Source organism: Ornithorhynchus anatinus, chromosome 3, assembly GCF_004115215.2.
Source record: "Ornithorhynchus anatinus isolate Pmale09 chromosome 3, mOrnAna1.pri.v4, whole genome shotgun sequence".
NCBI classification, from domain to species: Eukaryota; Metazoa; Chordata; class Mammalia; order Monotremata; family Ornithorhynchidae; genus Ornithorhynchus; species Ornithorhynchus anatinus.
The window spans coordinates 20,545,277-20,572,581 of NC_041730.1; the positions used below are offsets into that span (position 1 = coordinate 20,545,277).

Consider the following 27,305-nt stretch of genomic DNA (forward strand, 5'->3'; position numbering starts at 1 on the left):
TCCTTCAAAAATGTTCATCAAATTATTTTAAGTGCTTTTAAATCCAATCACATTACATCAAAAAAACCCATAAACTTTGCCACATCAGATTTCAGATGTGAAAATACTTGATAGCTTTCTTGAAATTATTCCCCAAAGATGCCTATGTCTTTTTCCTGCTTTAATCCAGACCTCCAAAGCAAAAACATGTACTCAAGACAGTTACAAGCAAATCAACTTGTGAAGAAAACTCAGTTTTACATTGAAGAGGATGACTGTAGTCCAGGGGCTTTGAATTTGAACCACACCTATCTCAGCCCCCACAAGCCTAAGTAAGCTGAGTATCTATGGATATGACCAGTCCTCCCAAACTTCCTAAATTCAAAGCCAATCATAGCCCTTCTGGCCATTAGAAAATTCAAGATTCTACACACCTGGTCTGTTTAAGCACAGGTTAAGGGGGACTTGAGCTCACTTTTATTACCTGAAACTTGCTCAGTAAATCAATGGCATTTATTGAGCACTTACTGAGTGTAGAGCACTGTTTTAAGCCTTGAACACTGTACTAAGCATTCACTCCCCTGCTATGGCCTGAAACTCCTTCCCCTACGAAATGTACCAGACACAGCTCTCCTCCAATCCCTCCTTTATTTCATCTTCTCCAGGAATCATATCCTAATTAAGGCTCCTATCCAAGTACTTCCATCCCAAAGCTCCTTACTGAGAGCTTATTGAGAGCTCTAAGCACTTGAGAGAACACAAGTCAACACAATGCATATATCGATATATAGATTGGTGATATACATTAATCTATACACATTGCTTATGTATTCAACTACAAGTTAATCTCTCATTTTATACTCCTGCTATTACCAATTGCATCCTGGTTCTTCTTTCTGCTTTCACTATTGAAAAATATCTATGTCCTCTTGACTCCCCCATTACATGTATAAGCTCCTTGGGGCAGGGAACGTTTGACCTGTTGTATAGCTCTCTGCACACAGTAGGTTCTCAATAAATACTATTGATTGATTGAATAATTGATTGAGCCTCCCAATTCCCCAAAGAGCTGCAGCTGCAGTTTAGTGAATAATAGGTACCTACAGAAATGCTGAGTTTATAGGAACTCAAACTGATTAGCAGGAAGTTCACCAGAGCTGCCGAAAAACATGCTTCCGATGAGTCACAACTTGGCCTCTGAAGTGGGAGTGTGGGAAGAGAGAGAGAAACTCTCCACACTCAAATAGAAAACCCTTACCAACAGCTTTAAAACACTCATTCACCTCACCTCACTATTCTTCTACTACATTCCAGCCCACACACCTAGCTCCTCTAATGCCAACCTACTCACTGTACTTAGATATCACCTATCTCACAGCCAATCTCTCGCCCAAATCCTGCCTCTGGCCTGGAACGCCCTCCCTCTTCATATCTGACAGACAATTACTCTCCCCACTTTTAAACTCTTACTGAAGGCACCTGTCTTCCAAGAGACCTTCCCTGACTAAGCCCTCCTTTCTTCTCTCCCACTCCCTTCTGCGTCACCTTGACTTGCTCCCTTTAACCAGCCCTGATTCCAGCCCCAAAACGCTTATGCACTTAGCTGTAATTTTATTTATATTAATGTCTGTCTCCCCCTCTAGACTGTGAGCTCATTGTGGGCAGGTAATGTATCTGCTAAACTGTTGTATTGTACTCTGCTGTGCTCTTAGTACAGTGTTCTGGACACAGTAAGGGCTCAATAAATATGATTGATTCAGAGGGGAGAGAGGCATGTACAGATGAATTTCTCCCAAGGGTCTTGTTAAAGTTCCAGATTCTTGGAGCCCAAGATGGAGATGGGCCTTTGATGTGTTGTGAAGAGAGAGTCTCAGACCTTGGGTAAGGCTCACATAGCCCCTGACCATAAGTCCCAGTACTAAATCCAGATCCAGACTCAATTTAAAAGCCAGGGTCGACCTTCCTGAGCCCTGGGAAAATGGCCTTCACCTCCCAGACTGGGGCCATCACAGTGGTGGCCCTGGTCTACTTTCTTCCAACAGACTACTGGCCTACTCCCCACAACTAATCTGCCCTTTACTGTTCCTTCTGAGATTTTTTTAAATTGTATTTCTTAAGTGCTTATTAAGTGTCAGGCCCTACTAAGTGCTGGGGTAGATACAAGATAATCAGGTTGGACACTGTCCATGTCCCATGTAGAGTTTACAGTCTAAATCCTTGTAACAGGCACAAAGAGGTTAGGTGACTTGCCCAATATCACACAGCAGACATGTGGCAGAGCCAGGATTAGAACCTGGATTCTCTGACTCCCAAGCTTATGCTCTTTCAACTAGGCCACACTGCTTCTCAAAGTTTTATCACCAACTTCTAACTCTTCCTTCTCCAGAGACTGGGAACACATCTTTCTCTTTGGTTGTTCTCTTAATTTGCGGCAAGCCTGAGATAAGCTTACCCTACTGGTTCTCCATGGAGGAGTGGAGCAAGACCAGAACAAGCATACAAGGCTTCCCACCATAGAGGGACACATCTCCCTCTTGGCAGGACCCTTCCCATTGGCCGAGAGGCTCCCTCTTCCCTGTCAGCGCTAAGTTTTCTAACAAGGAGATGGCTTTGCTTTTTCTCTCTTGAAATTATTAAAGAAGATGGAGAAATCCAGCCTTACTTTGGGGACCATCTTACCAAAATCAGCTTGTCTTACCAAAATCAGCTTGTCTGGTCATTCTACTTTAGGCCTGGTAGAGCTACGCTCATTCATTGTTTAGTCACAACCCAAAGGGGTCTTTGTAACACTCTGCTCTCCCATGCTTCTAGCATCCAAATCCTGCAGACCGACTCAAATCTCCCCTAGCCCCCCAAACCCTCAAGCCACGACACAGTTCTTTGATTGTTTTAGCTCTGCTGAGCCACCTAATTCCTAACGTGAACAAGCATTCTGCTGAATCTTCAAGCCCCTCACCCATTGTTCTGGGTCCCACAGTAGCATGAGATAAGGATTCGAAAATGAGACCTGCAATATTACTCTGACTGTGAGACTGATGTGGTTCACAGACTGAGTCCAACTGGATTATCTTCTATCTTGTCCCGTCCAGTGTATTTAGTCTAGTACAGTGTTTTGGCATTAACAAATACTACAGCTTTTATTATTATTGCTGTTTTTGTCATAAAAAAATATTCCAAGTAGTGGAGAAGAAGTGAACAGCCCAGTCCTTGCCCTTTCCCCTACTTGGAAAAGTCTCTAGGTGAATGTCAAGAGCTCCACGCATTGAACAGTGCTTGGCACATAGTAATTGCTTAACTAGTACCATAATTATTATTTGAAGGCCCTAAAGACAGAGTTTCTTACTTCTCCAGCCCTAACACCCTCCCTCTCCCACCTCCATCCACCCCCCCCCCCCCCGCCGCCCCCTCAACCCCTCACACACTGCCAGGGGAGGCCCAGGGGTTGATTAACAAATTCTAAGTTTAATCAAGGTCACTTTCCTGGAACAGCGGACTTTGATTTGATAGACAGAATGGTGAACAAGGAGATGACTCTGATCATGAAGTCTAACTGGGAGATAAAACTAAATCTGGAATCACTATTATTCGCCCTGGGGTTCGCTTATCAGTAATTTGTTAGAAAATGGATTGGAGTTTTGCAAGATCAGGAATCTTATTAACTTCAAACCATTTTTCCTCATGGTGCAGAAATGTGGGATGGTTTTATGCCGTTAGATTCACAGAGCTAGAAGGAACCTTAAGATGCCCTTTTGTCTAATCCCCTCCCTTCCCTGACTCAACCATCCAAAACAGATGTGACTAAGCAAACCCTAGGAAGGATATATACTGTCCAGCCTTGGAAAGTCAGTCTCTTTCCCTCTCCTTTCCCCTCTTTTCTCAGGTAACTTGAGTGATATATTGATAGTACCAGGTTTTTGGGTGGTATTTTTGGTGGGGGAGGGAAGCTTTGGATTAGGAGTTATGGTATTTGTTAAATTCTTACTGTGTTTCAGGCACTGTATCTACCCTGTATCTACTCTGGGGTAGATACAAAACTCAACAGGTTAGACACAATCCATTTCCCACAGGGGGCTCACAGTCTTAATCCACATTTTACAAATGAGTTTACTGAGGCACAAAGAAATTAAGTGACTTGCCCAAGGTCATCATTTAAGAAAGAGCTTCTCGCCTTGGGGAGATTTTCAATGGATTTTTGTAGGCTATTTTAAATCATTGTTAAAAAAAAATACCCCAATACCAAAGATTGGGGAACAGTCCTGGCTAACTGGGCAATGTATTGTATTAAGCATTTGGAAAAGTAAAAAAGAAGTACGAGGCTAAACTCCAACCCTCAAGAAAGCTTCCAATCAAAGGGAGCAGAGAGACACAAGTTTGTTTATAGTTAGGGGGAGAAAGGGAATGGAAAAATAGATGTGAAAAAGCAAGTGCCAAAATAGTACAGTACATAAAACTGTATCTAAGTGCTATGAATTGCTGCAAATAAAAATAAAAAATACTGTAGGTGGTGGTTGGGAGGATATGACCTGATACAAGACATACCCCTGGAGAACTTGTGATTTTCCTCAGGGTCATTCTACTAATAGCCTCAGCATATTTAGTAGGAAACAAACCAGCAACTTCTGAATTTGGAGGAAGAAACCAAACAACCCAATGAAGGAAGGTTGGAGTTGTAGTTACTGAATCAGATCCCATCTCTAAAAAACACAGGGTGTATATTGCACAGGATTAAAGGGAACATTAGAGGGTCAGGGAAGAAATAATTTGAGCTCTCCCAATCCAAACCAACATCAAAAGCCATTACTCCACAGAAAAATGGTCATTTGCCCCTGGAGTCACTCTGTGGCTCCCTAACTTCTTCATGGCATTCTTCACTTCTGTGTTCCTCAGAGTATAGATCAAAGGGTTTAACAAGGGAGTGACAATTGTGTAGAATACTGATACCAATTTATCCACAGAGAAGGTGGTCTGGGGCCGGGTATATATGAATATACAGGGACCATAGAATAAGGTGACCACAAGAATGTGGGAGCTGCAGGTGGACAAGGCTTTGAGTCTCCCTTCAGCTCCCTTAGACCTCAGTGAGTACAAGATGACCATATAGGAAGCCATGAGCATTACAAAACTCAAGGTACAAATGGCTCCACTATTAGAAACAAACAGCAGGTTTACATAGTAAGTGTCAACGCAGGCGAGTTTCATCAAGGGTTGCAAATCACAGAAAAAGTGATCGATCATATCAGGGCCACAGAAGGGTAAACTCAGAGTGAGTAAAAGCTGGGTAGAAGAATGTAGAAAAGACCCAAACCAGGCTATTCCCATCAAGATGCTACAGACACGCCTGGTCATGATGGCTGTGTAATGCAGGGGTTTGCAGATGGTCACGTAGCGATCGTATGACATCATAATGAGGATCAGTGTTTCCAAGCAGCCGAAGAAATGGAGGGCAAAGATCTGGGTCATACAGTCATTGAAGGAGATGGTCTTCTTCTCAGAGAGGGTGATGACGAGCAATTTTGGGGTCGTGGTGGTAGAAAAACAGGCATCAGAAAAGGACAGATAGGTCAAGAAGAAGTACATAGGAGATTCAAGAGTCTGGCTGGTCTTGATGGTTACTATAATGAGTAGGTTCCCCAACACAGTTGCAACGTAGAGAATTATGAAGATGGCAAAAATGATTTTCTGCTCTGCTGGATCATCTGTCAGCCCCAATAAAATGAATTCTGTCACATTGTTTTTAATGACCATGATATCAGTGCTCAGGGAAAACACCCAAATGAGAAATTCTTCACCTACAAAAGCAACACACAGGAATGAAGATGAGTACAGATTGTGGTAGCATGAGGGCAGAGGTGTGGCCTAATGTAAAGAGCATGGGCCCGGGAGTCAGAGGACCTGGGTTCCAATCCCATCTCTGCCACTTGTTTGATACGTGACCTTGGGCAAGTTACTTAACCTTTCTGTGCCTCAGTTACCTCATCTGTACAATGGGGATTAAGACTGTGAGCCCCACATGGGACAATCTGATTACCTCGTATCTACCGCACTGCTTAGAACAGTGCTTGGCATATAGTAAATGCTTAACAAATACCATAACTATTATTATTATAATTCTCTGTGCTTCACTAACCTCATCTGTAAAATGGGGTTGAGGATGGTGAGCCTTATGTCAGATAGAGTGGGCCCTATGTTGTGCATTGGCTGTGTCCAACCTGATTAGCTTGTATCTACCCCAGCACCTAGCGCAATGTCTGGCACATAGGAAACACTTGACAAATATCATTAAAAATAAGTAGCATAATAATAATAAATGCAGTTATTATTATTTTAGGTTGATTGTATCATGTTAATCAGCCAATCAATTTAATAAGAAATCTAAGTTCAGTGCATATCAGTTGCTATCAGGCAATGCAGCAGTGGGCTTGAATGTGTTCTCTGACTCTCCAAAAGAAAAACAGTAGAACTCTGTTAAAGGCTCCCTTAATAAATGACAGATAAGCAGCGACCAGGTAGACTTCAGAACTGAATCTATGTAAAGGGATGGATTAATGCTAGCAGCATTCTCTTCTCTCTTACCTGCCAGTGGTCTCATAAACAAATTGGTGGGTAAAGGGTGAAGCACACTGGAAAATACATGCAAGAACTGTGATCAAAGTGACCTCCTCGTGGTGTCAGTGCTGTGTGTATCACTACAGACCACCATGGAATTTTCCAGGGCGGCCACCACAGGAGCTTCTGCAGGTTTCTCTACCCCTGAGCTTCTGCAGGTTTCTCTACCCCTTTGGCCAGGTATTTTCAGGATTCCTGCTGAGCCTGTCCACCACATGAGATTGTCCCCTTTTCATTGTGTTTGTTAAGTGTTTACTATGGGTCAAGCACTGTTCTAAACCCTGGGGTAGGTACAAGTTCATGAGATATTCCTCTGGTGACAAACCTTCAATATTGATGGTATTAACCTGCAAGCATTCCCCTGTTTCTGGCTATTTCACCCTCCCACCACAGTGAGATATAAAAATTATGATAGAAACATGCAAAATGAGGGTGAAGAAATGGCCCGAAGTTTGAGATTTTAGAATTCCTCACTCAATCATTATGGATTTTGGTTTCTTTGGGTATATACAGAGCTTCACAAATGAGGATAATCTGCAAACACATCAGAACCAAATATTCCAGGCCCTTTCCAAGGGTCAGCCCGGCACAGATAGATGCCTTTTGACCTTTCACGACATCAAATCGTGATTCTAATCAAGGCAAGGGAGAATCGTTTTCCATTCTGTGAGAAGACGGCAACAGCATGGCCCAGTGGAAAGAGCACCAGCCTGGGAGTCAGAGGTCCTGAGTTCTTATCCCGGTTCCACCACTTACCTACTGTGCAACCCTGGGTGAGTCACTTAACTTCTCTGTGCCTCAGTTCCCTCATCTGCAAAATGGGGATTCGATACCTGTTCTCCCTCCCACTTAGACTGTGAACCCCATGTGGGACCTGATTCTCTTGTATCTACCCCAGCACTTAGTACAGTGCTTAACATAGTAAGCATTTAACAAATACCACTATTATTATTATTATCAGGGCAGAGATAAATTCTCACCATTTTACTTCTTAGTTTGTCTTTCGTGCAATTCCTGCTCAATTTTACAGTTGGGGGAATGACTAATCTCTGTTGTAATAAAATTTTTTAAAAAACATTCCTCACTTCCTTATCTGTCTTCTAACATGAAGCCCTCCTATGTATCTATGAAATGGGAACAAATTATACAGTTGCCCTGAATAAAAAGAATCTAGAAGAGCCAAAGACTCTGAAGGAATCACGTTCATTTTTTATGTTATTTTTTTAAGCGCTTACTCTGTGCCCGGCTAATACAACCTAATCAGGCCGGGCACAGTCCACATCCCAGATGGGGTTCACGGTTTTAATCCCCACTTTACAGATGAGGTAATTGAAGTCCAGAGAAGTTAAGTTACTTGCCCAATGACACACCCTAGACAAGTAACTGAACAGGAATTATAACCCAGGTCCTTCTGACGCCCACACCTGTGCCCTATCCACTAGGCAACATTGCTTCTCCTATCTCAATTTAGTAACTGTGTTCCTGTGTTCACAGTGCTCAATATTGTTGTTTTTGGTTAACAGTGTCTTCACAGTACATATACGCTCTGATCATGGACTAAAGATTTGGCAAGGTTAAGAGCAGGTATGCCTGACTGTTTTGTCATCACAAGTGCCATTAAGAAATTAGGTCTCCTTCTTTCTTCAGAGGAGATAGTTTGAAGAACGAAGTAGGAATGCTGAAAAGAAGGGGAGCTTGTGAGGAGAAGAGCCCACGTTTGGGAAGTTGCAGACTCTGGTCCATTCACTGAGACCGGAGGAATCTGGAATAGGAAAACCTTTTAAATCGTCTATTTCAGGCCTAGCCTTTAACGACTGAACAACTCTCTAACACTCTGCATGACGGCGGCATGCAATTCATAGGAAGGATGTGCTGATTTAAGAAAAAGAAAGGTAGCTTTTGAGTGGGAAGCATTAAAGTGCTTTATTTTCTGGACTTAAGCTCCCTTTGGGCAGGGAACATGTCTACCATCTCAGCTGTACTCTCCCTAGTACAGTATTCTACATATAGTAAGAGCTCACTATATATCACTGATTGTTTGATTGATTAATTTTCTGAAAGAATGGGGATGGCCAAGATGAACTCCAAAGCTCCTTTTTGGACTTGGACTCTCTACTAACTTACCCAGAATAGGATAACCCTGTGTATTTTCAAATAATTATATCCTGAATTTTAGTTCACATTTTACCACAACATTCTGGCATAGAAACCACTTCTATTTTCTCTTCGGAGAGGAACAGAGTGAGTCAGTGAGAAGCAGCAGAGTCTAATGGAAAGAGAACGGGCCTGGGAGTCAGAGGTCCTGGGTTCTAACCCCTGGCTCTGCCACTTGTCTGGTGAGTGACCTTGGGCAAGTCACTTCACTTCTGTGTGCCTTAGTTCCTTCATCTGAAAAATGTGGATTAAGACCATAAGCCCCACATGGGACCTGAACTGTGTCCAACCTGAGTATCTTGCACGCTTACATAGGGCAGTGCCTGGCACAGAAAAAACCTTTAATGGATACCATAAAAAAAGTTTAACAGGTGGTAACATTTCCACACTCTGAAAGGTATTGGCTGCTTGTCAGCTTCATGATCCAGAGCAAAAGAAACACATTGAAAAGATAAGAAAAAGAGTAAAATGGAGGTGGGGGAGAAGGTACAATAGGTGGGCAAAAAAGTTATTGTCAGGCTGAAAAATCTGCAAAATTCCATTCCATCGGGTCCCCTCCCTTATTCTAGGGAGGACTGGAGGATTCGTAGAGAGTTACTTAGAGGAGCTAAGCTCTTAGAAGTGGTCTCCCTAAAGATAATATTTCTATCATTGCCCAAAATATAGTTACAGGAACTGGGAAAATACACTGTAAAAGAGTTTCTGGAGTGGGAACCAAAGAAAAAGCAATTCCATTTACCAAGTTCAAGGAAGCTGTGGTTTTTTTTTTTTAATTTTCTGTGCTGACAACACAAAATGAAACTCAGATGAGCTGAAAAACTTAAATTTATAGTTTTGGCAGCTTTCATCATATATTACATGTTATTTATTCATTTTGACTCACCTCTAATTGTCCTAGTTGCCCATTTTTTTTTCAGTTCCAATGGCTACAAGTGGGAAATGAGGAACTAACTTTAGTAATGAAAGTGATGTTAACCTCACCGTGTGGTCAGTGTCCACGAGTCTAATTCTATCAAGTCCATCATGCTTTTCTGAGAGAGATGTCCAGATAATTTCCTTGGGAATTTCCTAATTCATTTCTCCAAAATCTCAGAGAGAAGACAAGAGCCTTTCTGCTCTTGGAGTAGATTATCGGTAAGTAGCTCTCCCTTCTTTTCTTCAAATTCTGCTCTGCATTCTGCATATTTATCATAAATCCTTCTCTTCTGTTTTCCACCAGACATTTAAATGTCTGTGAAATCTCATGATCTCACCGGTCTCCCTGTCTGTCTCCAGAGAGTTTCAATTCACTTCTGGAGTTTGCAGAGACTGCATTTAATCCTGTTTTCCTTACAGTGCTATAGAAACCATCCTTGTGTCCATTCATTTAACCAGTCAGTTAATTAAGAGGTGTACAGTTAACAAGAATGTACAATTTAATAAACATGTATCCAGTGCTAAGGCTGAGTATAAATAAGTTTGTGATAGCCAGGTTTGTCTAGTAGACAGAACATGGGTCTGAGAGTCAGAAGGACCTGGGTTCTAATCCCAGCTCTTCCACTAGTCTGCTGTGTGACCTTGGGCTAGTCACTTCACTTCTCTGTACCTCAGTTACCTCATCTGCAAAATGGAAATAAGGACTGTGAGCCCCTGTGGGCCATGGACTGCACCCAACCTGATTGTCTTGTATCTATCCCATTGCTTAATACAGTGCTTGCTATATAGTAAGTGCTTAAGAACTACCACTAAAAAGAGTACTACATTTGGCAGTTTATGCAACTTTGGATGTTGGGAATTAATCAGGAAAGGTTGTTTGAAGGAGATGGGCTTTTGGGAGGGTTGAGAATACGGGGAAGAGCATGGTATGATGGATTTGTTGAGAGTCAGAGCTACTAATTTCCAAATTGGTATAGAAGTGCCTGAAACAGCCCCAGAGTAAAACCAACAGAATGCAAAGAAGATCTTCTGTAGACATTGTCACCCACTGTCACCAAACACAGATATGGATCCCCCATTACCCAGAGAGAACTATATTTCACAAGGGATTCCAATCAATTTAAAGAAATATATAAATGGCTCAGATATGGGACTGCCCTGGCCAAATTGCTCATCCTACATTTAGCTGAGCCTGCCCTGCTCTTGCTGGCTTTAAATGTTTGATCTTCTATGTCCAAGCTGGATCTTGATTGTTACACTCAGTTTAGGTCCCAGAACATTCTGAGATTTAATAATAATAATAATAATAATGTTGGTATTTGTTAAGCGCTTACTATGTGCCGAGCACTGTTCTAAGCGCTGGGGTAGACATAGGGGAATCAGGTTGTCCCACGTGGGGCTCACAGTCTTCATCCCCATTTTACAGATGAGGGAACTGAGGCACGGAGAAGTTAAGTGACTTGCCCACAGTCACACAGCTGACAAGTGGCAGAGCTGGGATTCGAACTCATGAACCCTGACTCCAAAGCCCGTGCTCTTTCCACTGAGCCACGCTGCTTCTCCGAGTCCATTTAGTGTATGGACTCCCAGAATGCTGAGAGAACTTTATTCTACCCTTGTCTTTTCTCATGAGGGAGGGATCTGGAACTGACTACAAGTTAGGGATGCTGTTCCAGGGTCTTGGTTTCCACAAAAATAACATGAGCAGTCTACAGATGGGTGTCCCCTTACCTTTCTGTCTCCTTTATCCCTAGTCCATCCCTTCTCTTCTCTTTTGTCTCTTTCCATACCCACTCCAATTCATCAAGAACTCCAAAGAAAAAAAATTTATTCTATTGCATTTTATCTCCTCTTTTTCTCTGACCATTTCTATTATGTAATGGTAGATTTCCCAGAAGATTAACCCTGAACAAATTGGATGGCAGAGTTCACACCCATTTTCCAGCCTTTTGTTCGTGCCCTTTCCACTTCCTGAAACATCCCTCTCTCCATCTTCACATCACTCCTTAAAACCCAACTCTTACAGAAGGCTTTCTTCTATTCATTTCCTTCTATCCAGATCTTATCCACCTATCACCTTAGTCCTTCTGCACTCACCGCCATTCTCAACACTGTTGTATATATCATTTTCTGTGCACTACTATTTCAGCACCATTTTATTCTCTTATCCATCTCTTCATTCTCTTTTTCTCTAGGCAATTATGTGTCCTCTATTAGAAATGTCATTTCAGTAAAGACACAGCCCATACTGCACAAGTCAGAGGTATCCTACCCAACCAATTCTGGATTGCTGGGGACGGAGAAGGACCTCAACTCAATGAGGACAGAATGAACCTATCTGTCCACCCCTTTTCCACCTTCCTTTACAGACCACAGACAGCTAGGGATGCAAACTGAACAATTTGTCCTGAGTTTTTCACTCAGTCTTTTCCTGATAGCTGAAGTAGGGAGTAGTATTCATTCATTCATTCAATAGTGTTTATTGAGTGCTTACTATTTGCAGAGCACTGTATTAAGTGCTTGGAATGTACAATTTGGCAAGAGATAGAGACAATCCCTGCCCAATGACCGGCTCACAGTCTAATTGGGGGAGACAGACATCACAACAAAACGAAAACAAGACAACATTATCATGATAAATAGAATCAAGGGGATGTACACCTCATTAACAAAATAAATAGGGTAATAAATAATATATACAAATAAGCACAGTGCTGAGGGGAACGGGGAAGGGGGAGGAGTCTGTCTCCCCTGATTAGACTGTAAGCCCGTCAAACGGCAGGGACTGTCTCTATCTGTTGCCGACTTGTTCATTCCAAGCGCTTAGTACAGTGCTCTGCACATAGTAAGCGCTCAATAAATACTATTGAATGAATGAAAGGAGCAGAGGATGATGTGGGGTGGGGAGGGGAGGGGCAACAGAGGGAAAGGGGGCTCAGCTGAGCGGAGGGGTTGGGGAAGGAGCAGAGGGTGGAGGGGGAACAGAGGGAAAAGTGGGGGCTCAGTCTAGGAAGGCCTCTTGGAGGATGTCAGCTCTCCGTAGGGCAGCAATAGTTATAATGGAATCTACTGAGCACCTATTGAGTGCAATGCACAGTACTAAATGTTTGGGTTTAGACTGTGAGCCCGTTATTGGGCAAAGATTGTCTCTGTTGCCGAACTGTACATTCCAAGCGCTTAGTACAGTGCTCTTCACATAGTAAGCGCTCAATAAATACTATTGAATGAGTGAATGGGAAGAGAGATGTACCGAGATTCAAGCAGAGATAGCGGGAAATCAGAGAAGGTGTCTGAAGAGTAGTTAAATAGAAAATTGTAAATCTGGGTTTGCTTGGTTTTTTCAGGTCCATCAGTATTGCCTTCTTCTCTTCCAAGTCACCATGTGATCCCTAGATCTGTTGCTCTGTTTATCCATTACTCTTCATTCTCTGTCCAACCCTCCTTAGCAGTCTACCCCTTCCAGACCCAAAAATAAGGTGAAGCCCCTGGTTCTGGTCACCTCCTCCAAGAGGTCTTCCCAGACTGAGCTCCTCTTCTCCCTCTACTCCCTCTACCACCCCCTCTTCACCTCTCCGCAGCTTAACCCTCTTTTCCCCCCATTTCCCTCTGCTTCTCCCCCTCTCCCTTCCCATACCCTCAGCACTGTACTCGTCTGCTCAACTATATATATTTATTACCCTATTTATTTTGTTAATGAAATGTACATCGCCTTGATTCTATTTAGTTGCCATTGTTTTTACGAGATGTTCTTCCCCTGGACTCTATTTATTGCCATTGTTCTTGTCTGTCTGTCTCCCCCGATTAGACTGTAAGCCCGTCAAACGGCAGGGACTGTCTCTGTTGCCGACTTGTTCATTCCAAGCGCTTAGTACAGTACTCTGCACATAGTAAGCACTCAATGATACTATTGAATGAATGAATTTCTGAACAATGAAAATATGTTCCTTTCACTTTCCTCATTTCGATCAACTGGAAATATTTAACAGATTGCATTTAAGGGATTACTTGGGGCATTTGGGGACCAGAGCAGAAATAATTTGAAAATTCCCAATCCAAACCATCATCAACACTCATAACAATCAACACTTATAACAACTGCACAGAAAAATGTTCATTTATCAATAGGAGTCACTTTTCTGCTCCATAACTTCTTCATGGCATTCTTCACCTCCACATTCCTCAGAGTATAGATCATAGGATTTAGCAAGGGAGTAATGATCGTATAAAAGACTGACACCGATTTATCCACAGAGAAGGTGGCATGGGGCCGGGTGTATATGAATATACAGGGACCGAAGAATAAGGTGACCACGAGAATGTGGGAGCTGCAGGTGGACAGGGCTTTGCGTCTCCCTTCAGCCCCCTTAGACCTCAGAGAGTATAAAATGACCACGTAGGAGGCCATGAGCACTACAAAACTCAAGGTACAGATGACCCCGCCATTAGAAATGAACAGCAGACTAACAAAGTGAGTGTCGGTGCAGGCGAGATTCATCAAGGGTTGCACATCACAGAAATAATGATCGATCACATTGGGACCACAGAAGGGTAGACTCAGGGTGAGGAGAAGTTGGGCAGAAGAATGCAACAAAGACCCCACCCAGGCTAGGCCCACCAGGACGCCACACAGACGTCGATTCATGATGGCGGCGTAGAGGAGGGGCTTGCAGATGGCCACGTAGCGGTCGTAGGCCATCAGAATGAGGACCAGGATTTCCATGCAGCCAAAGAGATGAAACACAAAGATCTGGATCATACACTCACTGAAGGAGATCATCTTCTTGTCCGAGAGTGAGTCTACAATCAGTTTGGGGGCTGTGGTGGTAGAGAAGCAGCTATCAGACAATGACAAGTAGGTCAGGAAATAGTACATGGGGGACCCAAGAGTCTGGCTCGTCTTGATAGTTATTATGATCAAGAGGTTTCCAAGCAGGGTAGCAATGTAAAAAACTAAGAATATAGCAAATATGATTTTCTGCCCTTTCAGATCCTGGGTCAGTCCCAGCAATAAAAATTCTGTCACGTTATTTTTAATTGCCATGACTTCTGTGTCCGTGGAAATCACTCAAATGAGAACTATTATACCTGTGAAAATAATAAATGAGGAGCATCATATAATATTAAAGGCACATCGTATTTATTGACTCTCCAGCCAAAATATCCTTGGTGCTAGAATCATTCATTGGCCCCAACAAATTTTTTGGTCTCTTTTTTCAGAAAGCAGGTTGTAGGGAGTCATCGACCTATCAGGTCCCACCTGTCCAGTTGCACAAAATATATAGGTAGAATTTGGGTTTTATGTTTTGATTTGGCTTTTGTCTTATCCCTGGTTTTCACCAAGAGGCAGTAAATCCCCGCTTGCCCTTACTAAGTCAATTGGAGTGTCATATTCTATAATCATTTCTGAAAGGGGTGAGGTTCTAACGGTGCCTGATACTTTTAAGAGCTCCGAGGCATTTGGTTCCAGGAATAGAGATTGCCTCTAACATTCCTCCCAATGTGAGATCTTCACTCAACAATACTCACGTTCAGACCCATTCTCACTGATAGCAGCATCAGGCAGCCATACCTACTTTTAGTTGAGTTGTTACTGCATCATATTAACCTGATTTGTCTGCCACATTTTATCACAAATGCCCGCAAAGAGGTTAGTTCTCTTTTCCCTCTTTGGAAAGAATGGTCAGAGTAACTTATTGTCACAAGTAACAACACTCCTTTCCCCAGATAGCTGCTTCGGGTTCAACAGACCTAGTCTCCTTCATGACCCAGAATAAAATAGAGTGAAAAGGTAAAAGGAAGTGTAAGAGCCAGAGAGTGGAGACAAGAAGAGGGTAAAATCATAATAATAATAATGAAGTATTTGTTAAACAGTATGTGTTAAGCACTGTTCTAAGAACTAGAATAGATACAATATAATAATAATAATGATCATTATGGTATTTGTTCAGTTTTTACCTCATGACAAGCACTGTTCTAAGCACAGGGGTTTACCTCATGACAAGCACTGTTCTAAGCACAGGGGTAGATACAAAGTAATCAGGTTGTTCCACGTGGGGCTCACAGTCTTAATGCCCATTTTACAGATGAGGTACCTGAGGCACAGGCAAGTGAAGTGACTTGCCCAAGGTCACCCAGCACACAACTGTCAGAGCTGTGATAATAATAATAATAATGATGATAATGGTATTTGTTAAGATCTTACTATATGCCAAGCACTGTTTTAAGTGCTGGGGTATATAAGAGGTAATCAGGTTGTCCCACATGGGATTCACAGACTTAATTCCCATTTTACAGATGAGGTAACTGAGGCCCAGAGAAGTTAAGTGGCTTGTCCAAAGTCACACAGCTGATACATGGCAGAGCCAGGATTAGAACCCACAATTTCTGACTCCCAAACCCATGCTCTTGCCACAAGATCATCAAGTCCTACATGGGGCTTACAGTCATAGTAGGAGGGAGAACAAGTATTGAATCCCCATTTTTCAAATGAGGGAACTGAGGTGCGGAAAAATTGAATGACTTACCCAAGGTCACACAGCAGGTATGTGGAGAAGCCAGAATTAGAATGCATGTACTCTGACTCTCAAGCCCATGCTCTTTTAACTAGTCCATCCTGCTTCTCTAATAAAATGATGCTTAGCTTTAAAAATCCATATTATTCTCCTCCAGGCTAGTCCTCTCTCATATTCCAAGGCCAACTGAAGGATTTTGAATTAACTAGAATAGCCAAGTTCTTGGAAGTTATCTCCTTAAGCACAGTGTCTCTAAATTTGTCTAAAATAGAGCTTCAGGGGCTGGGAAAATGCATCATGAAAGAGTCCTCAGTAGGGGAACTGAAGGAAAAGCATTTCTGAAAATTGAGTTTAAGAAGATAATATTCTAATTTACTCTGCCAATCAGAAAAAAATGCAATTGTGTCAAGGTGAAAAACTTCAGATCTGGAGTCTTAGTAGTTACTGATCAAATCCAATAGGTTATTTGTATATTTTGCTCACCTCAAATTTTCCAAGTTGCCTAATTCTTTTCAACTTCCACAGACTAGAACGTCTGAATGATACAGCTGGGAAATGAGGGACTTGACTTCAAATGAGGGACTTGACTTCACTGGAGAAAATGATGTCATCAGTCCTCTTTAGTCTCCTTCACTTAAACAAAGTCTACTTCATTCACCACCAACATCCTGCTGTGAAAGTAATAAAAGAAAATTTGGGGGGTGTTTCCCATTCCGTTTCTCCAAACCTTAGAGTGGGAACAAGAACATTTCAGTTCTGGTGATTGAAAATCCTCCCCCATTGTCTTCAACTCTTCTCTGCCCTCTAAGGATCTGGAGCAAAGGCTTCTCTTTTGTATCCCACCAGGATTGTATCCCATGATAGCTCAGAAACTCACAGATCTTCCCCTGAGCCTCCAGAGAGTTTAGGTGTTTACTGGCATGAGGGTTTACTAAAGCACTATTTTTTCTTAATGTTACTTATTAAGCCCTAACTATGTGTCAAATACTGCACTAAGCACTGGGGTAGATTCAAGACAGTCCATGTCCCGCGTAAGGCTCACAGTCTTAATCCCTATTTTACAGAGGGAACTGAAGCAAAGAGAAGAGAAGTGACTTGCCCCGGCTCACATAGCAGACAAATGGTGGAGCTGGAATTAAAACCCATGTCCTCTAACTCCCAGGCCTGTGCTCTTGCCACTAGGCCGTGCTGCATTCCTTTTTTGAAAGCATTTCACAGATTGGAAGAGGTCTAATTTGGTTTGGACTTCTTGTGGACTAGAGGAACTGAAGTTACTTTAGCCAAACTCGCTTTATCCATCCAATTCTGCTGGCTTCTGATAAGCCATCCTGGGCCTCCTCAAAATGGAGTGGATTAAATCAATCAATCAATCAGTCAATTAATGGTATTTATTGGGCCCTCACTGTATACAGAACCCTATTCTAAGTGCTTGAAAAAGTATAATGCAATAGAGTTTGAAGAATCAATCTGCCCACAGGGAGCACTGGTGTTGAGAATTTCAGCTGGAGAATAATAATAATAATGTTGGTATTTGTTAACACTTACTATGTGCAGAGCACTGTTCTAAGAGCTGGGGTAGATACAGGGTAATCAGGTTGTCCCACGTGAGGCTCACAGTCTTCATCCCCATTTTACAGATGAGGGAACTGAGGCCCAGAGAAGTGAAGTGACTTGCCCACAGTCACACAGCTGACAAGTGGCAGAGCCGGGATTCGAACCCATGACCTCTGACTCTCAAACCCGGGTTCTTGCCGCTGAGCCACGATGCTTCCCATAGAGAACGCTAACCCCCAACTGAGCATATTCCACCTAGGCCTGGATCAATCAATCAACGATAGTTATTGAGGACTTATTATGTGCAGAGTACTTTACTAAGCACTTGGGACTGTACAATATGACAGAATTAGCAGACACATTCCCTAGCAATAATGAGCTTACGGTCTAGAGGGAGAGATCCACTAAAGCTCAATAATAATCATAATCATGGTATTTGTGAACAGAGTAAATCCACCTAAATGTCTCTGAGGAAAAGCCAAAATTAGGTATCTTTGAGGCTTCATCCCCATTCCTGGTGTCAATTTATGAAGTCAATATAGAACATTCAAATCCAACAGTGTATGCCACAAAAAGAGACCCAGAACATGGAGTCTCTTGATTCTACCACCAAACTACTCTCTGTACCTCCATCTTCTCTATTCTACCACCGACCCCTTGCCCACATTCTCCCTCTGTTCTGGAACTCCCTCCTACTTCATTTCTGACCATCCACCACTCTTTCCACCTTCAAAGCTCTTCTAATTCTCTTTAAAACTCTAGTAAAACTCTCCCCCTCGCCATAAGCAGGGAATGTGTTTGTTCTATTGCACTCTCCCAAGTGCTTAGTACAGCATTCTGAACACAGTAAGCACTCAATAAATATGATTGACTGACTGACTAAAATCACATCTCCTCCAAGAGACCTTCCAAAACTAAACCCTTAACTTTCCCTATCGGTCCCTATCTCTGCATCATTTATGAATTTAGCTGTGTACCCCTTTAATACTTTGATACTCATGCTAACTCCAAAGTACTTATGTAAATACTCTTATACTCTACTATTTCTCCTTTCTGTAATTTTTCTTAATGTCTCTCTCCATGCCTAGACTATAGGCTCCTTATGGGCACAGATAATGTTTACCAACTTTTTCATGGTATAAGTGCTTATTATGTGCCAGGTACTGTACTAAGTCCTGGGATAGAAAACAATCTAATCAAGTCCATGTCCCACATGGGGCTCACAGTCTTAATCCCCAGTTGACAGATGAGGAAACTGAGGCCCAAAGAACTGAAGTGACTTGACCAAGGTCACAGAACAGACAAGTGACAGAGATGGAATTAGAACCCAGATTCTTCCATGTTCTCTCTACTAGGCCATGCTGCTTCTCTGTTGCTCAGTGCAACTCTATTGTATTGAACTTTCCCAAGCACTTAAGTTCACTGTGGACAGGGAATGTGGCCATGCATCGTTGTACTGTACTCTCCCAAGCATATGATACAGTGCTCTGCACGCAGTAATCACTTGATAAATAGGATTGACTGACTTAAAATAGCACTCTGTGCACATTGTGTCCAATAAATACCATGAATGATTGATGATTCATAGAATCAATTAGCTAAAGCTTCCTAATAGAGATAGTCAGTGATTGGTGGCTTAAACGTGAGGAGGAATTTGCAAAGTGTTGTTGTTCCAAACCTAAAGTTCTGCTTGGGTTCATGCTCTCACTCAGGAAGCACAGTGCTCAGAGTTTCAAGACCCAGGTTGAGGGCCTCTGAGGGAAGGGGAAAATCCGATGCTGCAAGACTGCAACTTTGAGGAAAGAAACTTCTGTGAGAAACCAATCAATCAATCATAATTACAGAGCAATTACTATGTACAGAGCACTGTACTAAGAGCTTGGGATAGTTCATTATAACAGAGTTAATAGACACATTCCCTGCCCACAACAAGCTTACAGTCCAGAGGGAAAAACAGTCAAGCCCATTCTAAGGTAATTGCTCTCCTTCTTAATTTTGACTGTGAGCCCAATGTGGGACAGGGATTTTGTCTGACCCTATTAACTTGTATCTACCCAGTGCTTAGAATTGTATTTGACACATAGTAAGTGCTCAACAAATACAAAAATAAAAATACTATTATGAGATTTCCTCTACTGAGGTGCCTTCAAATGAATTGGTTAGTAATTTCTCCTCTAACCAAACACAGTCCTGACAGGAGAAGAGAAGCAAGCAGTTATAAGGAGAAATACCACAAAGATGATCCAAAGCCCTGCCCACAGGCAGCTTTTATTAATGTTGTTGACTGACCAAAAATGAACAAGAAACGCGACTTGTGTGAAACAGACTTATATCCTTATTATGGCTTGGCTCTTGCCAGTGGATTGAACTGGAACTGGATTGAACTGGATTCTAGGTGGTTACACAGAGGTTGTTGGATCAAACCATTCTAGTAACAGCAGTATTTATTAGGTGATTACTGTGGGCAGAGCATTATTCTAAAGAAATAAAATCCAGACACAGCAAAGAGAAAGATGTCTGAAAAACTCACAAAAGAGAAATCATAAACTGAGGGTCAAGTAAATCAAAAAGTTATGAAAATACATTTCAAATTTTCAAAAAATTCAAATATTTTTGAAAATACTCAAAATGTTTCCTGATGATTTGTATCAGAATAGTAGTCATTCTATTCCAGCTGAACACCTGTTTTTTTATCTGGGTGCTGGTTTCATCAAAATAGCCTGAATACAGTTCATTGAGAACATGTGATTTAACAGCTTTCAAACACCAAGGCCTTTCCCAGTTAATTTCTGTTCTCCTCATGCTACTGTATCCCAATTACCATTTCAGCACTTCTGAGTCATAATGTAGAAGATCATCAACAGGGATAAGTTCACAGTACAAATCATCTGAAACAACCAAAAGCCCAGAGATGTGCCGATGAGTATAGGTAGGTGTCAGCAAAAGATACAAGTCCCAGTAAAATGTTTGATTACAAGTGGCCTTGTGTAATTCACAACTCCCAAGAGAACTGGGCTAGACCTAAACTGTACACTCCTCATGGGCAGGGAACATGTCTACCGACTCGGTTATATTGTACTCTCTCAGGGACATAGCACAGTGCTCTGCCCATAGTAAATGCTCAATAAATAGAATGAATTGATTGATTGATTGAATTGAGTCTGAGGCACAGCTAGACTGGGTGATTCTAGCCTCTAGAAGTAGAGGCCTCCTCTTGAGAGATGGCTGGGAAGGATTAGAAAGTGAATGTTGGGGTAAGAGAGCATTGGAGGGTTGAGTAGCACTGTATAAACCACTCACATTATTAATAGTAATAATAATAATAAAATTGTTAAGCACTTACTAGGTGCCAAGTACTACATTAAACACCAGGATAGATAAAAATATTAAATCAGGGACAGCCTCTGTCCCACAGGGTCTCAAAGTCTAAGTAAAAAGGAATAGGATTTAATCGCCATTTCACAGATGAGGAAGCTGAAGCACAGAGGAGTTAAGTGACTTGGTCATGGTCTAGTATCCATTTTTTTATTATTATGGCATTTGTTAAGTGCTTACTATATGCCAAGCACTGTTCTGAGCATTGGCATAGATATAAGTTAATCAGATTGAAGAGATTCAGTCCCACATGGGGCTCACAGTCTAAGTAGAAGGGAGAACAGCTATTGAATCCCTGTTTTACAGCTGAGGAGACTGAGAAACAGAGAAGTTGTCACTTGCCCAAGGTGACACCTCAGACAACTGGCAGAACCAGGATTTAAACGCAGGACTTCTAACTTCCAGACCCATGCTCTTTCTATTAGGCCACGCTCCTTCCTCTATGATTCCTTTGCACAGATCTTAGTCCTGTCATTCTCAATAGGGGACTCTGCCATTCTTCAGCAAGAAATGGAGCTAGCCTGCTAATTAAATCATTATTCTAGCCTTCTGGATGAAAATTATCCATTTTCCTCAATATATTGACAAAAATCTTCCACAGTATCCTTTTCAATACCTCAAAATAAGAGACTTTATTTCAAACCCATTTCCCTTTCAGCAAAAACGACTGTTCTTCTCCACAACTTCCTAATGGCATCTTTGATCTCCAGATTTCTAAAAGTGTAGATCAAAGGGTTTAACAGGGGTGTTAAAATGGTGTAAAATACCGCCACCATTTTATCAAAGGAGAAGGTGGCCGGTGGCCGTGTGTATATGAAAATACAGGGGACGAAGAAGAAGATGACAACGGTGATATGGGAACCACAAGTGGCGAGAGCTTTGCGCCTCCCTTCAGAGCTATGAGACTTCAGGGAGCATAGGATGACACCGTAGGAGGTGATCAACACTGAAAAGTTCATGATACAAATCATCCCACTGTTGGCAATGACCAAAAGCCCTGGGATGCGTGTCTCAGTGCAGGCGAGCTTCAAAAGGGGATACAAGTCACACATGAAATGGTCGATCACGTTGGGGCCACAGAATGGTAACCGGAACATGAAGAAGAACTGAATCATCGAATGCAGGAAACCTCCAGCCCAGGCCAGGCCCACCAACTGGCCACAGGTCCGCCGGCTCATGATGGTCACATAGTGCAGGGGCTTACAGATGGCCACGTAACGGTCATAAGCCATCACCGAGAGCACAAACACCTCCACACCAGCAAAGAAATGTTCAGCAAAGAGCTGGGTCATGCAACCTTCATAAGAGATGGTTTTCCTCTCCTGGAGGGAGTCTACGATCATTTTGGGAGCAATAACCGAGGAGAAGCAGGTGTCTAAAAAGGAAAGAAAGGCCAGGAAGTAGTACATAGGAGAACCCAGGAGGCTGTGGCTGGTGGTGATGGTGGTCACAATGAGCATATTCCCTCCCACAGTCACTAGGTACACAAAAAGAAACACCACAAATAGGATTTTCTGCATCTCTGGCTTCTGAGACAGTCCCAGGAGGATGAATTCAGTCACGTTGTTTCTACTGCCCATGATTTCTGTCTAGGATGGTTAACTCACAAAGGAGAGCCAGAGCCCTGCAATCAACAGAGAGAATGAACATCAGCCCAGCTGGTGGTGCAGCTCAAACCTCAAGGTTACAGAACTATTCGCAATCTGGAGTTCATTTTTATAAGAAAAACTATTTCTCCATTCTTTGGATTCTACTGGCAACAGTTTCCTAGAACAAGCATCATTTCCAAAAGGAGCTTTTCTGTAGAAAATTCACTTTTTTGGCCAGAATCCTTTATGAGAGAACCTAAAATTGGATGCTAAATTAGCATCAGCAGGCAAGCAAAGCACTACTCACTTCAGCAACCTCCAACCTCTCCTCAACCTCCTTGGTAGCAACACATCTGCTACTTGCCTGCCCTGTTCCTCCACCGGCTGCCATATTGATGGGAGGCAGCATTCCCACCCCCCGACAAGCTGGGGGCAAAGTGAAGTGGGTAATGACCAGGATCCAGCCCGTGCTCAATCATGAGGCATGTCTGGGCCCCAGTCTCCTAGAAAAATGATCTGGATTCTCCAGCTTCAGGGTACCTTAACTTTCTACAGGCTAACTGCAACAAAGACTAACCAACACCATTAAAATAAAAAAGGGTGCTAGCTAGCTGCCCTGAATATTAGCGGGTGAAAATGGTAGCTGCTACTTGAGTGGAATAGGCACCGATGGATTCAATTGAATAATTTCAATCAGATATTTGATTTCTCCCTTGCACTCTCAAGTTTTGATTGCAAGTTATTTAATACACCTACATACATGCATTAATACATACACACACACACTCACATTCCTACTCTCTCACCCTGCCTAGCTCCTTCCCTCCCTCCCTCCTTTCTCAATATCTTTATTGATTTATGTCTCTCTTTTCCCTCCTCCTTGACTGTGGATGGAGACACACTGAGAAAAGAAGGACTTTAACAGTCAAACTGGGATGAGGGAGAGTTTGTTCCTTACTCTGCTCATTTCAAGTCACCAACACTGTTATTCCTTCTAGACTGTTTATTCATTGTGGGCAGGGAATGTGTCTCTTGATTGTTGCAGTGTACTTTCCCAAGCAATGTTCTGCCCACATTAAGTGCACAATAAATACAATTGAATTGAATTGAACTGAATCAGCAGAATCCCTTTGCCCACTATCCTGCACAACTTGGTGTGGAGGCTAAAGAATTCAGAGAAAACCTTCAAATTTGTAGGAGGATTGAGGTAAGGAAAGAGATGTCTGGGAGAAGCAAAGAGAGGGATTCTGGGGCCTAAGAAACCAAGGATAAGAAGAAAATACTGACTCTGCTCCAGGCCCCATTAGGGCAAAACTTCTCTTAGGGAGTCAGCCTCTTGGCATTTCTCTAAGGGTTAGAAACCCATTCTCACATCTTTCAAACTGGAAACAAAGACCTGCACCCCTTTATTTGCTGTTCAGGGGTTCATTTGAATTGTAAAATGAAATGTTAGAGCAATTATTTGAATGGAAATTCTGGGGCATTCACAAATTTGGGGGCAGAAAAATTTCACTTCTTCACGAAGTGTCAAAGTGGCCCTGGGAATTGGATTACGGATTTTAATCCACATAAGAATTTTTTGGAAAGCTTAAAATGTATTCCCCACAAATAAATGATTTAGGTGAAGTAGCAAGTTAAAGCAATTAACTTGTTTTATTTATCAAGGTTAGCTGTCTCCAGCCAACAGGCAGCAAAAAACTCCAATAAGATCTTCTTTTCTTTTCTTCATTTTATTCTACCAGGCAATACATCAGTTTAAGGTACAATATCGGGCTCTTGTCCTTTTTTTCTCCTTAAATAATTTCCCAGATAATTTTAAGGAATTCAATCATAGAAGGTAGTTTTTCCTCTGATGAGTGAAAATGTTTATATTTCAACTGTTCACATCTTCATTATCACCATATTTCAACTGTTCACATCATCATCATCATCCCTGCTATCATGGCCAGAATTAATGTTGTAGCTATTAAATGTGACATGCTGGGATTCCATAAATGAACTTGGTGCTTAAATAATTATTTACATTTGAAAAAAATTGAGTTTATCTCTGTGGATCATCAACCTTGGATCATAGCTCTGGTGATCCTCTCAATTCCTTTACACATTTACTATTTGTACCTCAAATATTCCATTTTCTCTAATTTGTACACAATGTGTCAAAACAGTGCCCACTTCCCTCCTGAAAACGTTTTGTAAATTTGAGACTATAAATGCCTGAAATAAAGTCTGGACTTTTGCGCAGGCAAAGGGATGTGAAGAGTTGAGTCATGGCATTTTCAACCATTTTCATCATCATTATCGTTGTCAGCAGGGGAAGTGGCATGGCATAGTGGATAGAGCATGGGCCTGGGAGTCACAAGGTCATGAGTTCTAGTCCTGGCTCCAAACATGTCTGCTGTGTGGCCTTGGGCAAGTCACTTCACTTCTCTGAGCCTCAGTTACCCCATCTGTAAAATGGGGATGAAGACTGACAGGGACTCAAGAGTGACAGGGACTGTGTCCAACCTGATTTGCTTGTAACCACCCCAGTGCTTAGTACAGTGCCTGGCATATGGTAACCAATTAAGAAATACCACAATTATTATTATTTCAGTATTTATTGAATGTTTACTGTGTGCAGAACACTGTACTAAGTGCTTAGGAGAATACAATACAACAGAATTGGCAGACGTGTTCCCTGATCATAATGAGCTTACAATCTAGAAGGGGAGATAGACATTTAGATAAATAATTTATAATATATAATTTATAGATCACGCATCTCTTTTTTAGCTTAGAAAAATATTCTACTACTGTCTCACCATTCTTTTCTAGCCATTCATAATCACATCTCTGAGGAGATTAATTTCAGGTCTTTTACCCCCAGAATACTTTCTCTAGGTAAACTTAAAATGACTTTCTTCAGTCTCTGAATAACATTTATTTCTCTTATACTGCATATCATAAGAACAGGTCATATGAGCTGAATGAAATAAAAACTCCTTAAAATTGTTTTCCAAATCGAAAACTCAATTCTAAACTGAGCAACATTTTTATAAGCTATCATGCACAAAACCTAATATTTTGTCTTTTTTAACCTTTTCCCTAATCACCATGTTCTCCCTCTTCACTCTTGTTATGACCGATCTTAACCCTTCTTTGTCTTCCTCTCCTTCCTTGAGTTAAATGTCAATATTCAGCACTCTTTATTTCACTTTATATTTCATACACTTACTCCTTTCAACATGGAATAGTGCTCTATGGTTCCAAGAACTGATGCAATTTAAGAATGCAATGAGACCCAATAATGACCTGTGTTGGACACTTGCTTACCTATGTCATGTGGATAAAGGGTAAAACACATTCCTATATGTAAAGTATGTTGTGCTCATAAGTAAAAGCTCAGCATAAACAAGACTGTTTTTACATATCATGTTCATTGTGTCTACTAGACATATTTCTGGATATTATATAAACCGAGATCAATGAAAAACTAAAAGATTTTTCAAAGAAACAGAATAAAACTCACCTTTCTTAGGTTAGCAGATATTGAACATTTCCAACAAGAGGTTCGGTTTAAACTTTCCATCTCTTTGCCTAAAGGCAAATGTCTGTGGATCTGGAAGTCATGAAGCTACCACAGGATAGAAATTCTGGATTATAAAATTTACAGATGAATAATTACTTCCCTTCAAAATAGGTTTTTAATATATTCATAGGAAGAAAATTATAAATTCTGTTGAGCAAATCTTGTGATCTATTCAGAGATAGATCCATCCCGAAAGCTGAATTGAATTTTGAGATAGTGTATGAGGCATGATGTTATACCTCAGAAGAAGAAAATAGTTTCTCTATAATTTCTGGTAGAAAAAGTTCCCCAACCATCTTCGAACAGTCTCTTCAACATAATCCAAGGGAGAAAAGTGTTTCCTCTTTGACATCAAGAAGTATTTAAAATGGATTCCAAAAGAGTTTGTGAACCGTACAGTCCCTCAAGGGTTTAGCAATCTCCTGTGAGATTGATTTACCAAATAAGTGATGGAGCTTTTCAACTTTGCCCGAGGACCTGAGATACTTTAATGTCCCTGTCCAATTAGGCCGTTTTTCAGTACTTTCATCTAAATATAGCAGCTGTTTCTATTCTGCTTTGAGAATAGGCATAGGACAGAGTTGTTTGTTTCTTTTATAGGGAAGGTTCTCTGCAATGGACCGACACTGATAAATTAGCTCAAACTACACATTTTTCAGGTTCACTGTTCCATATGAATTCATAAATCACTTCAGAAAGTGGTCTCTAATTGTACAAATAAAAATTATCACAAAAATACTACCCCAGAAGACAACTCAAAACACCATTAGAATATGTTACAAATTGCAAATGAATTTCAGCTTACCCCTCAAGGATCTTTTCAAGGCTTAATAATGATAATTAATAATAATAACTAAAGTACTTGTTAAGCGTACTATGTGCCAAGCCCTTTTCTAAGCGCTAGAGTAGTTTAAGTTGGACACAATCCCTGTCCCACATTGGGCTCACTCTCTTAATCCCCATTATTTACAAATGAGGTGACTGAGGCCCAGAGAAGTTAAGTGGCTTGCCCAAGGTCACACAGCAGATATGTGGCAGAGCCAGGATTAGAAT

At 41.6% G+C, this 27,305-nt stretch overlaps 3 protein-coding genes across 3 annotated transcripts; all 3 read right to left on the minus strand.

The window, feature by feature from the left end:
* Window positions 1–4,776: 4,776 nt before the first annotated feature.
* Window positions 4,777–5,724, minus strand: LOC100682196 (olfactory receptor 4C11-like). The gene has a single exon (XM_007666581.2). The coding sequence runs from the start codon at window positions 5,722–5,724 to the stop codon at window positions 4,777–4,779; it is 948 nt and encodes a 315-aa protein (XP_007664771.2).
* Window positions 5,725–13,765: 8,041 nt separating this feature from the next.
* On the minus strand, window positions 13,766–14,695 carry LOC100681422 (olfactory receptor 4C11-like). The gene has a single exon (XM_007666567.2). The coding sequence runs from the start codon at window positions 14,693–14,695 to the stop codon at window positions 13,766–13,768; it is 930 nt and encodes a 309-aa protein (XP_007664757.2).
* A 7,032-nt stretch (window positions 14,696–21,727) lies between these two features.
* On the minus strand, window positions 21,728–22,678 carry LOC100682172 (olfactory receptor 4C15-like). Its single transcript, XM_007666580.3, has one exon. The coding sequence runs from the start codon at window positions 22,673–22,675 to the stop codon at window positions 21,728–21,730; it is 948 nt and encodes a 315-aa protein (XP_007664770.1). The 5' UTR covers window positions 22,676–22,678.
* Window positions 22,679–27,305: the final 4,627 nt, after the last annotated feature.